Source organism: Zophobas morio, unplaced genomic scaffold (genome assembly GCF_036711695.1).
Source record: "Zophobas morio isolate AGI-343-1 ecotype UQ-CSIRO unplaced genomic scaffold, CSIRO_AGI_Zmor_V1 ptg000257l, whole genome shotgun sequence".
NCBI lineage: Eukaryota > Metazoa > Arthropoda > Insecta > Coleoptera > Tenebrionidae > Zophobas > Zophobas morio.
In genome coordinates, this window is record NW_026972361.1 from 3,597 (window position 1) to 17,044 (window position 13,448).

General features: G+C 35.7%; 1 protein-coding gene and 1 long non-coding RNA gene across 3 annotated transcripts; one reads left to right on the forward strand and one right to left on the reverse strand.

The window, feature by feature from the left end:
• Nucleotides 1-1,134: 1,134 nt before the first annotated feature.
• LOC135119364 (uncharacterized) lies at nt 1,135-2,408 on the reverse strand. Its single transcript, XR_010278202.1, has 2 exons — nt 2,144-2,408; nt 1,135-1,522 (listed from the first exon to the last, which is right to left on the reverse strand). It is a non-coding gene; the product is annotated as an uncharacterized LOC135119364 (long non-coding RNA).
• LOC135119363 (serine/Arginine-related protein 53-like) lies at nt 2,351-3,400 on the forward strand. Of its 2 annotated transcripts, none has more exons than XM_064043774.1 (5): nt 2,351-2,450; nt 2,520-2,592; nt 2,644-2,730; nt 2,779-3,181; nt 3,229-3,400. In XM_064043774.1, exons 2-5 carry the CDS (start codon nt 2,528-2,530, stop codon nt 3,328-3,330), a joined length of 657 nt encoding a protein of 218 aa, XP_063899844.1. In that variant the 5' UTR covers nt 2,351-2,450; nt 2,520-2,527; the 3' UTR covers nt 3,331-3,400. The 2 variants fall into 2 exon arrangements, with proteins under 2 accessions (XP_063899844.1, XP_063899843.1); XM_064043773.1 differs by having other exon boundaries at nt 2,357-2,450; nt 2,517-2,592.
• Nucleotides 3,401-13,448: the final 10,048 nt, after the last annotated feature.

Genomic DNA, 13,448 nt, shown 5'->3' on the forward strand with positions numbered 1-13,448 from the left:
TCTTGATTTACTAAAAAAAAAAGATCTAACCAGGACGTTAATCAGATTCGAACCGCACTAGCGCATACCTTATTCGAACACTTAGTTGGCGCTAGCGCTTAATCATCTACATGAGATTCCTAACGTACATACAAAATTTGACAACAATCGGTCCGATAGTTTCGGAGATTGCGTGTCTAATAAAAATGGATACAGACACCAGACAGACAAACAGACAGACGGACGGAAACGGGAAACCACTTTTTTCGTACTCTAGAGGTCATAAAAAGTCGAGAAAACATAAAAGTGGCCGATGATCTCGATTACTATATGTACTTCTTTAGCTTACGTTCGGAAAGTAAAAATTGGTCGAAAGTTGTTTCGACAGAGCTTCCCTCGCTCCAGAAGTACAATGAAACATATCCAGCATTTTCGAGTTGACTTTTTTCTTTACACAATTTTGTGATCAGTATTTTTGCAAGGACACGTATATCAACTTGGATTGGTGCAATGTAATACTAAAAATAGCAGTATTGTATTCCCGAGAATTTCTGGGAAAATGGAGTGAGCCGCTCCTGATTTAATCAATGAAATAAATTGACTCATTCATTATTATTTTTGAGCCACCTATATAACCAAATCTAAGAAATATGAATGCAATGGTAAATTGGGTAGAATTTATTCGGCAAAATTTTGAGATGACGTCATCAATATTTTGAAGGGGTGCTTACGCTCACGAAGTAAAAATTCTAAAATTCAAAATTTTTTGTAAATTTTCAAAATTGTCGCCTTTATTAATCACTCAAAACCACAGCCGCTGATAAAAAGATGAATTTATACTCGGTTGAGACGACAAACCAACGGAAACGGAAGACCTGTTTCTGCATATTCTAGAAGCTATGAAACATCGACACAACTTGTTGACCAGAAAAGTGACTAAACAAACGCACATAAATAATAGTTTGGTGACCTTTAACCTCAGTGTCCGGTCACGAATCCTTCGTAAACCTCATGATTTCAACCATGACGAACGGCTGGAAAATAACGCTAAAAACAATAGCAAAAAGGAACATTGACCTTTAAACTGTCTGCGTTATACATGATTTAACATATACTGGCGCAACCAAGTACTTTCACCAAAAATAAATGAACAAATAAATTTTTATAAATTTTATTTAAAGACGTTTCGGCTGCGTTGCTTATCAGGACACTACACAATCAGACCCTCCACCACGTCCTGTCGGTACCACAACAAAGAACTTAAATTTTCTTGTCTACACCGTTCCGAGTGCTTCGGTCCAAAACCAAATGACTCCATCCTCAGGATTTTTTTCATAAATAATTAGCGAAAATTATGTATTCATGAGCTACTTCCACCTTCTTCACACGTACGACTTTCAAAGACTTGTAACCTTCTTACTATGCACCCACCAATCAGACCGTGAAAGTTCTCAAATTCGCAAAAAAAGCTCAAAACTTCTCAAAATAACTGGGAACAGCAGGTTAGAGAGGGACCAAGGAATTAAGAGTCTCGTTCCAAAGCCTGAAATGACTCATAAAATCAGGCTGTGACAAAGTTTTTGAAATTGAAACCTTGTAAGTGCTGGTATTAGAGAAAGTGTTGCGAAAGTAGCGCACCGTGCGACAAGGGAAGTTATCAATCCGAGCCCCCTTCTCTCTCTTAACTCTTTAACAGCCCAATTAGCGCAACCATAAACCAGTCAAGCACCCATCAATCATTTTAACGATTTAATTTTTCGCTCAACTTTACATAGTCATTTTATTTTAAACAAAAACAACCTTGACTTTTATCGCCCCTGATAGGCCCGCACCACCGTCTTGCCCTCATCGGCCTCTCATTACGAATTCACAAAAAACCTGACCCAGATCCATTTCGAAACCCCACAAATCCATACCGGATGACATCTGTCAAACCACCCCGGCTGACTCGATGCCACCCAATTCGTTTCTTGGCACCGCTCCAGCCCATGTCTCGCACATCCCGCGAACGCAAACAAAGCGCAATTTATTCTAGAACGATAATAAATAATTGCGCAAACAACGGGCGACCCCGCAAGGGCAAGTAGCGACCCGAACCCGAAATTGGTCAGGTTGGCCATTTTAGCGAAACGTCAAACAAGGAAAAGAAAGTCCGACTACTTACAGCTGTTGCCAACTGGTCATTTTGTACTAGAGGCGCGAGTTTGTCCTTCTTCTCACTCGAGATCGGCTTCTTGAGGATAGTCATCGCGACGGCGAATTTATAACACCCAAAATTTCAACAAAACACGTAATTGATCGATTTCGTCTGCACTTCGTCAAAACAAACACGGGAGTCAATGCGCACGTCGCAGCACGCTTGATCGGGAGACAAAAGAGGGGGACCAATGAAACACGAGAGCGAAGTTGCAAGTTGCAAATTGACAAGTGACAAGTGGCCGCCTAACCTCAAACTATTAAAAAAAAAACAGGTAAAAAAAATCATGAACCCGACAACCCTAATATAAACATTAGGACATACTAATTCATCTTATTAGTAGCTTGACTAATGGGTAAGTATTCCAGTGACTCAGACAGCGAGAAGCGCAAGAGCTACAAGAGTCGCAAGCGCAGGTAAGAACAAACAGTTTCGAAATTCGTGTTTTCTCACCCCCCGAAACCCAGATCGAGTTCGTCGAGCTCCTCCGACTCCCGGAAGAAGCACAAGCGCAAGGATAGGAGCCGCAGTCGCGACAGATACTCCAGATCCAGGTTCGAACCAGCCAAAGTCACCACTTCGACCACAGTTTTGTGTTTTAGGCGCTCGCACAGCAGTAAGTCGCGTCGGAGGTCCCGCTCGCGCTTCAGAGAGCGTCATCGCAGGTCCAGGTCGCGGTCGAAATACAGGCGTTCCAGATCGCGCTCCTACATCCGGGAGTACACGAGTAGCAAGAGGAGGCGCTCGAGCTCGAGTTCGAGTGAGTCGCTGAAGCACGATGGTAACTTGGAGGACGTGAGGAGCGAGGTGAAAAGGTCGCCTGAGATGTCGAAGGTCGACGCGAAGGTTCTCAGCGCCATTAATGAGGAGGGGTTCGCCCCCAAGGCGTTCACGTCGAGTAAGAATAAGAAGATGATGGAAAATATTGTGATTGATTTGAAGAAGCAGACTATTAAAGTGCCGGAGGTGGAGCCAGTGGAGCCGGATAGTATTTTTCACCATAATGTAGGTTTTGGGGTTGAGTTGGGGTGTTTTTGATGGTTGGCTTTTAGTTGTTTTTGAATGAGGAGGCGAGGATGGAGAAGTGGATTAAGGAGTTGTATGGATACAGGCAGAGGGCGCTGCAGCAAGGGCTGAAAGCGGGGGAGAAATGAAGACTGTGATTTCAACTTAGAACCATGAAGTGTAGAGTAGCAGGGTGTTTCATAATAAAAAAAAATGGGTGTTTCTTAAGTAAATAAAAAAAAATCGCTTTTTTTTTTCGTTGGGAAAATTAATCAAACTGTTTGAAAATACAGCAAAAAACTGCAAAATCAAACTCAATTCAAGGGTTTTTTCAAATGAGTGTTTTGAAGAGTTTAGAACTTTTGGGTGTAGTTCTTCAGTAAAAAAACAATTTTCTTATATCACAGTAGGTTTCAGTTGATAAATGGTTAATTTCGTGTTTTCTCTACGTTTTCGTCTGTCTATCCATCATTTAAAAATAGAACACCATCATGGACCGTCAGATTCTTTAAAAAAGAAAATTCCCGGGGCACCGAAAAATACAGCTCCAATTTTTTTTGAAGATCATTCTAGGAACCTCTAAAATTCTTTCAAATTCTTTTAAAAACAAAACAAGTAATTCAGACTAAAAAAAACGAAATACCTGGAAACTCTAAAAGTCGTTCAAGTTCTTTTAAAAACGAAAAACACTAGGAAGTCCCAAGTTTCTTTCAAATATTTTCAAAAATAGAGCACCGGAAAGGCGTCAGATTCTTTCAATTTCTTTTTAAAACAACAAACTAGGGATATCCAAAATGCTTTGAAAACGAGAACACCAGGAATCGTGAAAGATTCTTCCAAACGTTTTTTTTTTTTTTAAGATAAAAAAATACTTGGGGCCTCCGAGACTCTTTCAAATGCTCCAAAAACAGAACACCAGGAACCCCTAGAGTTCTTCCAAATTCTTTTAAAACAAAAATCACTAGGGGCCTGCGTGATTCTTTCAAATTCTTCTAAAACAAAAAACACGAAGGGGCCTCAAAATTTTTTCAAATGCTTCCAAAAACAGAACACCATCAGAAACCCCAAAAATTCTTTTAAAACCAAAAACACTGGAGGCCTCCGAGATTCTATCAAAAACAGAACATCAGGAACCCCTAAGATTCTTTCAAATTATTTTAAAACAAAAACCACTAGAAGCTTCTGAGATTCTTTCAAATGCTGCGAAAAACAAAACACCAGGAACCCCAAAGAATTTTTCAAATTCTTTTTAAAACAAAAAAAAAACCAATGGGCCCCCAAGTTTGTTTTAAATATTTCCAAAAATAGGATTCCGGGAAACAAAAACTAGGGATCTCCAAAATTCTTTCAAAAAGAGAATACCAGGAACCCCTTAGTTTCTTTTAAATTCTTTTTAGATCAAAAAATTAGGGACTTTCAAAATTCTTTCAAAAACAACACCAGGAATGCCCAGACACTCTTTCAAACTCTTTTTAAAATAAAACATTCTTGGGACCTCAAAGATTCTTTCAAATGCGTCTAGAAACAAAAACCAAACATTTTTTTAAACAAAAAAAAGCACTAGAAGCACTCTGTCAAATTCTTTTAAAACAAAAAACACTGAGGGTTCCGAGATTCTTTCAAATGTTTTCAAAAACAGAACACTAGGAATCGTGAAAGATTCTTCCAAACTTTCTTTTTTTAAAAAAAAACACTTGGGGTTTCTGAGACTCTTTCAAATGCTCCAAAAACAGAACACTAGGTACCTCTGAGATTCTATCAAAAAGAACACCAGGAACCTCTAAGATTCTTTCAAATAAAACACCGGGAAACAAAAAACTAGGGATCTTCAAAATTCTTTCAAAAACAACACCAGGAATCCCCAGAGACTCTTTCAAACTCTTTTTAAAACAAAATGCACTTGGGACCTCCGAGATTCTTTCAAATGCTTCCAGAAACAAAACACCAGGAACTCCAAAGGTTCTTTCAAATTCTTTTTAAAACAAAAAAAACACTAGTGGCTTCCAAGATTCTTTCAAAAACAGAACCCCCGGAACCACGAACATTCTGTCAAATTCTTGTAAAACAAAAAACACCGAGGCTTCCGAGATTCTTTGAAATGCTTTCAAAAATAGAACACTATAGAAGCCGCTAAGATTCTTTCAAAGCGAGGGCCCGCAAGTTTTTTTCAGATGCTTCCAAAAATCAGAACACCATCAGAAAGTCCTGAAACCATTTCAAATTCTTTTAATACTAAAAGCACTAGAGGCCCCTGAGATTCTGTCAAAAATAGAACATCAAGAACCCCTAAGATTCTTTCAAATTCTTTTAAAACAAAAAAACTTGGGGCCCCGAGATTCTTTCAAATTCTTCAAAAACTAGAACACTAGAAACCTCTAAGCTTCATTCAAATTCTTTTAAAGCAAAAACACTAGGAGCCTCCGAAATTCTTTCAAATGTTTCCAAAAACAGAGCATGATCAGAAACCCGTAAAATTCTTTCAAATTCTTTTAAAACCAAAAATACTAGGAGTCTCCTAGATGCTTTCAAATGCTTCTAAAAAAATGACACCAAAAATTCCCAAAGATTCTTTCAAACTCTTTTTAAAATAAAAAGATTTGGAGCTTACGTGATTTTTTCAAATGATCCAAAAACAGAACATCGGGATTCTTTCAGATTCTTTTAAAACAAAAGCCATTAAAGGCCTTCGAGATTTTTTCAAATGCTTCCAAAAACAAAACACCGGGAACCCCACGATTCTTTCAAATTCTGTTTAAACAAAAAAAAACCACTAGGGGCTTCCAAGATTCTTTCAAAAACAGAACACCAGGAAAAACTAACATTCTGTCAAATTCTTTTAAAACAAAAAACCCTGAGGCTTCCGAAATTCTTCCAAATGTTTTCAAAAATAGAACACTATAGGAACCGCCAAGATTCTTTCAAATTCTTTTAAAACAAAAAGGACTAGGGACTTCTGAGATTTTTTTCAAATGCTTCCAAAAGAAGAACACCATCAGAAACCCCTAAAATTCTTTCAAATTTTTTTAAAACCAAAAACACCGTAGGTCTCCGAGATTCTGTCAAAAACAAAACATAAGGAACCCCTTGGATTCTTTCAAATTCTTTTAAAACAAAAGCCGCTAGGGGCCTCCGAGATTCCTTCAAATGCTTACAAAAACAAAACACTAGGAACCCCAAAGATTCTTTCAAATTCTATTTAAAACAAAAGAACCCTAGGGACTGCCAAGATTCTTTCAAAAACAGAAGCCCAGAAACGACTAACATTCTATCAAATTCTTTTAAAATAAAAAACACTAGGGCTTCCGAAATTATTTCAAATGTTTTCAAAAATAGCACATTAGGAGTCGCTAGGATTCTTTCAAAACCTTTTAAACAAAAAGCACTAGGGGTTTCTGAGATTCTTTCAAATGCTTCCAAAAACAGGACAATAGATACCTCTGAGATTCTTTCAAATTTTTTTAAAACCACTAGAGACCTCCGAGATTCTGTCAAAAACAGAACATCAGGAACCCCTAAGATTCTTTCAAATTCTTTTAAATCAAAAAACACGAAGAGCACGCAAGATTTTTTCAAATGCTTCCAAAAGAAGAACACCATCAGAAATCCTTAAAATTCTTTTAAAACCAAAGACACTATAGGTCTCAGAGATTCTGTCAAAAACAAAACATCAGGAACCCCTTGGATTCTTTCAAATTCTTTTAAAACAAAAGCCGCTAGGGGCCTCCGAGATTCTTTCAAATGCTTCCAAAAACAAAACACTAGGAAGCCCAAAGATTCTTTAAAATTCTATTTAAAACAAAAGAACGCTAGGGGCTGCCAAGATTCTTTCAAAAACAGAACCCCAGGAACCACTAACATTCTATCAAATTCTTTTAAAATAAAAAACACTAGGGCTTCCGAAATTATTTCAAATGTTTTCAAAAACAGCACACTAGGAGCCGCTAGGATTCTTTCAAAATCTTTTAAACAAAAAGCACTAAGGGTTTCTGAGATTCTTTCAAATGCTTCCAAAAACAGAACACTAGGTACCTCTGAGATTCTTTCAAATTCTTTTAAAACCACTAGAGACCTCCGAGATTCTTTCAAATTCTTTTAAAACCACTAGAGACCTCCGAGATTCCGTCAAAAACAGAACATCAGCAACCTCTAAGATTCTTTTAAAACAAAAACACTAGAGGCCTTAGAGATTCTTTCACTTCTTTTAAAACCAAAAATACTAGGGGCCTCCAGATTCTTTCAAAAACGCAACATAAGAAACCCTAAGATTCTTTCAAATTATTTTAAAATAAAATCACTTGGGGCCTCCGAGATTCTTTCAAATGCTTCTAAAAACAGAATATGATCAGAAACCCCTAAAAGTCCTTAAAATTTGTTTAAAACCAAAAACCCTAAGGGCCTCCGGGATTCTTTCAAAAATAAAACACCAAGCAGCCTTAAGATTATTTCAAAACAAAAATCACTAGGAGCCTTCGAGATTCTTTCAAATGCTTCCAAAAACAAAACACCAGAAACCCCAAAGAATCTTTCAAATTCTTTTTAAAACAAAAAAAAAACCTATAGGGCCCCAAGTTTCTTTCAAATATTTTCAAAAACAGAACACTGGGAAACAAAAACTAGGGATCTCCAAAATTCTTTCAAAAACAGAACACCGGGAAGTCTCGAAGATTCTTTCAAATTCTTTTAAAACCAAAACACTAGAGGCCTTAGAGATTCTTTCAATTCTTTTAGAACCAAAAATACTAGGAACCTCCAGATTCTTTCAAAAGTGCAACATAAGAAACCCCTAAGATTCTTTCAAATTATTTTAAAATAAAATCACTAGGGGCCTCCGAGATTCTTTCAAATGCTTCTAAAAACACAGTATGATCAGAAACCCCTAAAGGTCCTTAAACTTTTTTTAAAACCAAAAACCCTAGGGGCCTCCGGGATTCTTTCAAAAACAAAACACCAAATACCCCTAGGATTATTTCAAAACAAAAATCACTAGGAGCCTCCGAGATTCTTTCAAATTCTTTTAAAACAAAAACACTAGAGGCCTTAGAGATTCTTTCAATTCTTTTAAAACCAAAAATACTAGGGACCTCCAGATTCCTTCAAAAATGCAACATAAGAAACCCCTAAGAATCTTTCAAATTATTTTAAAATAAAATCACTACTGGCCTCCGAGATTCTTTCAAATGCTTCTAAAAACAGAATATGATCAGAAACCCCTAAAAGTCCTTAAAATTTGTTTAAAACCAAAAACCCTAGGGGCCTCCGGGATTCTTTCAAAAATAAAACACCAAGTAGCCTTAAGATTATTTCAAAACAAAAATCACTAGGAGCCTCCGAGATTCTTTCAAATGCTTCCAAAAACAAAACACCAGAAACCCCAAAGAATCTTTCAAATTCTTTTTAAAACAAAAAAAACCTACAGGGCCCCAAGTTTCTTTCAAATATTTCCAAAAACAGAACACCGGGAAACAAAAACTAGGGATCTCCAAAATTCTTTCAAAAACAGAACACCAGGAAGCCTCGAAGATTCTTTCAAATTCTTTTAAAACAAAAACACTAGAGGCCTTAGAGATTCTTTCAATTCTTTTAAAACCAAAAATACTAGGGACCTCCAGATTCTTTCAAAAATGCAACATAAAACACCCCTAAGATTCTTTCAAATTATTTTAAAATAAAATCACTAGGGGCCTCCGAGATTCTTTCAAATGCTTCTAAAAACAGAATATGATCAGAAACCCCTAAAAGTTCTTAAAATTTGTTTAAAACCAAAAACCCTAGAAGCCTCCGGTATTCTTTCAAAAATAAAACACCAAGTAGCCTTAAGATTATTTCAAAACAAAAATCACTAGGAGCCTTCGAGATTCTTTCAAATACTTCCAAAAACAAAACACTAAAAACCACAAAGAATCTTTCAAATTCTTTTTAAAACAAAAAAAAAACCTATAGGGCCCCAAGTTTCTTTCAAAGATTTCCAAAAACAGAACACCGGGAAACAAAAACTAGGGATCTCCAAAAATCTTTCAAAAACAGAACACCAGGAAGCCTCGAAGATTCTTTCAAGTTCTATTAAAACAAAAACACTAGAGGCCTTAGATGAGATTCTTTCAATTCTTTTAAAACCAAAAATACTAGGGACCTCCAGATTCTTTCAAAAATGCAACATAAGAAACCCCTAAGATTCTTTCAAATTATTTTAAAATAAAATCAGTAGAGGCCTCCGAGATTCTTTCAAATGCTTCTAAAAACAGAATATGATCAGAAACCCCTAAAAGTCCTTAAAATTTGTTTAAAACCAAAAACCCTAGGGGCCTCCGGGATTCTTTAAAAAATAAAACACCAAGTAGCCTTAAGATTATTTCAAAACAAAAATCACTAGGAGCCTCCGAGATTCTTTCAAATGCTTCCAAAAACAAAACACCAGAAACCCCAAAGAATCTTTCAAATTCTTTTTAAACCAAAAAAAAGCCTATAGGGCCCCAAGTTTCTTTCAAATATTTCCAAAAACAGAACACCGGGAAACAAAAACTAGGGATCTCCAAAATTCTTTCAAAAACAGAAAACCAGGAAGCCTCGAAGATTCTTTCAAATTCTTTTAAAACAAAAACACTAGAGGCCTTAGAGATTCTATCAATTCTTTTAAAACCAAAAATACTAGGGACCTCCAGATTCTTTCAAAAATGCAACATAAGAAACCCCTAAGATTCTTTCAAATTATTTTAAAATAAAATCACTAGGGGCCTCCGAGATTCTTTCAAATGCTTCTAAAAACAAAATATGATCAGAAACCCCTAAAAGTCCTTAAAATTTGTTTAAAACCAAAAACCCTAGAGGCCTCCGGGATTCTTTCCAAAATAAAACACCAAGTAGCCTTAAGATTATTTCAAAACAAAAATCACTAGGAGCTTCCAAGATTCTTTCAAATGCTTCCAAACCAAAACACCAGAAACCCCAAAGAATCTTTCAAATTCTTTTTAAAATTAAAAAAAAAACCTATAGGGCCCCAAGTTTCTTTCAAATATTTCCACAAACAGAACACCGGGAAACAAAAACTAGGGATCTCCAAAATTATTTCAAAAACAGAACACCAGGAAGCCTCGAAGATTCTTTCAAATTCTTTTAAAACAAAAACACTAGAGACCTTAGAGATTCTTTCAATTCTTTTAAAACCAAAAATATTAGGGGCCTCCAAATTCTTCCAAAAATGCAACATAAGAAACCCCTAAGATTCTTTCAAATTATTTAAAAATAAAATCACTAGGGGCTTCCGAGATTCCTTCAAATGCTTCTAAAAACAGAATATGATCAGAAACCCCTAAAGGTCCTTAAAATTGTTTTAAAACCAAAAACCCTAGAGGCCTCCGGGATTCTTTCAGAAATAAAACACCAAGTAGCCTTAAGATTATTTCAAAACAAAAATCACTAGGAGCCTTCGAGATTCTTTCAAATGCTTCCAAAAACAAAACACCAGAAACCCCAAAGAATCTTTCAAATTCTTTTTAAAACAAAAAAACCTATAGGGCCCCAAGTTTCTTTCAAATATTTCCAAAAACAGAACACCGGGAAACAAAAACTAGGGATCTCCAAAATTCTTTCAAAAACAAAACACCAGGAAGCCTCGAAGATTCTTTCAAATTCTATTAAAACAAAAACACTAGAGGCCTTAGAGATTCTTTCAATTCTTTTAAAACCAAAAATACTAGGGACCTCCAGATTCTTTCAAAAACGCAACATAAGAAACCCCTAAGATTCTTTCAAATTATTTTAAAATAAAATCACTAGGGGCCTCCGAGATTCTTTCAAATGCTTCTAAAAACAGAATATGATCAGAAACCCCTAAAAGTCCTTAAAATTTGTTTAAAACCAAAAACCCTAGGGGCCTCCGGGATTCTTTCAAAAATAAAACACCAAGCAGCCTTAAGATTATTTCAAAACAAAAATCACTAGGAGCCTCCGAGATTCTTTCAAATGCTTCCAAAAACAAAACACCAGAAACCCCAAAGAATCTTTCAAATTCTTTTTAAAACAAAAAAACCTATGGGGCCCCAAGTTTCTTTCAAATATTTCCAAAAACAGAACACCGGGAAACAAAAACTAGGGATCTCCAAAATTCTTTCGAAAACAGAACGCCAGGAAGCCTCGAAGATTCTTTCAAATTCTTTTAAAACAAAAACACTAGAGGCCTTCGAGATTCTTCCAATTCTTTTAAAACCAAAAATACTAGGGACCTCCAGATTCTTTCAAAAATGCAACATAAGAAACCCCTAAGATTCTTTCAAATTATTTTAAAATAAAATCACTAGGGGCCTCCGAGATTCTTTCAAATGCTTCTAAAAACAGAATATGATCAGAAACCCCTAAAAGTCCTTAAAATTTGTTTAAAACCAAAAACCCTAGAGGCCTCCGGGATTCTTTCAAAAACAAAAGACCAAATACCCCTAGGATTATTTCAAAACAAAAATCACTAGGAGCCTCCGAGATTATTTCAAATTCTTTTAAAACAAAAACACTAGAGGCCTTAGAGATTCTTTCAATTCTTTTAAAATCAAAAATACTAGGGACCTCCAGATTCTTTCAAAAATGCAACATAAGAAACAAACCCCTGATTCTTTCAAATTATTTTAAAATAAAATCACTAGGGGCCTCCGAGATTCTTTCAAATGCTTCTAAAAACAGAATATGATCAGAAACCCCTAAAAGTCCTTAAAATTTGTTTAAAACCAAAAACCCTAGAGGCCTCCGGGATTCTTTCAAAAACAAAAGACCAAATACCCCTAGGATTATTTCAAAACAAAAATCACTAGGAGCCTCCGAGATTATTTCAAATTCTTTTAAAACAAAAACACTAGAGGCCTTAGAGATTCTTTCAATTCTTTTAAAATCAAAAATACTAGGGACCTCCAGATTCTTTCAAAAATGCAACATAAGAAACAAACCCCTGATTCTTTCAAATTATTTTAAAATAAAATCACTAGGGGCCTCCGAGATTCTTTCAAATGCTTCTAAAAACAGAATATGATCAGAAACCCCTAAAAGTCCTTAAAATTTGTTTAAAACCAAAAACCCTAGGGGCCTCCGGGATTCTTTCAAAAACAAAACACCAAGCAGCCTTAAGATTATTTCAAAACAAAAATCACTAGGAGCCTCCGAGATTCTTTCAAATGCTTCCAAAAACAAAACACCACAAACCCCAAAGAATCTTTCAAATTCTTTTTAAAACAAAAAAAAACCTATAGGGCCCCAAGTTTCTTTCAAATATTTCCAAAAACAGAACACCGGGAAAGAAAAACTAGGGATCTCCAAAATTCTTTCAAAAACAGAACACCAGGAAGTCTCGAAGATTCTTTCAAATTCTTTTAAAACAAAAACACTAGAGGCCTCAGAGATTCTTTCAATTCTTTTAGAACCAAAAATACTAGGAACCTCCAGATCCTTTCAAAAGTGCAACATAAGAAACCCCTAAGATTCTTTCAAATTATTTTAAAATAAAATCACTAGGGGCCTCCGAGATTCTTTCAAATGCTTCTAAAAACACAGTATGATCAGAAACCCCTAAAGGTCCTTAAACTTTTTTTAAAACCAAAAACCCTAGGGGCCTCCGGGATTCTTTCAAAAACAAAACACCAAATACCCCTAGGATTATTTCAAAACAAAAATCACTAGGAGCCTCCGAGATTCTTTCAAATTCTTTTAAAACAAAAACACTAGAGGCCTTAGAGATTCTTTCAATTCTTTTAAAATCAAAAATACTAGGGACCTCCAGATATTTTCAAAAACGCAACATAAGAAACCCCTAAGATTTTTGCAAATAATTTTAAAATAAAATCACTAGGGGCCTCCCAGATTCTTTCAAATGCTTCTAAAAACAGAATATGATCACAAACCCCTAAAAGTCCTTAAAATTTGTGTAAAACCAAAAACCCTAGGGGCCTCCGGGATTCTTTCAAAAATAAAACACCAAGCAGCCTTAAGATTATTTCAAAACAAAAATCACTAGGAGCCTCCGAGATTCTTTCAAATGCTTCCAAAAACAAAACACCACAAACCCCAAAGAATCTTTCAAATTCTTTTTAAAACAAAAAAAAAACTATAGGGCCCCAAGTTTCTTTCAAATATTTTCAAAAACAGAACACCGGGAAACAAAAACTAGGGATCTCCAAAATTCTTTCAAAAACAGAACACCAGGAAGTCTCGAAGATTCCTTCAAATTCTTTTAAAACAAAAACACTAGAGGCCTTAGAGATTCTTTCAATTGTTTTAGAACCAAAAATACTAG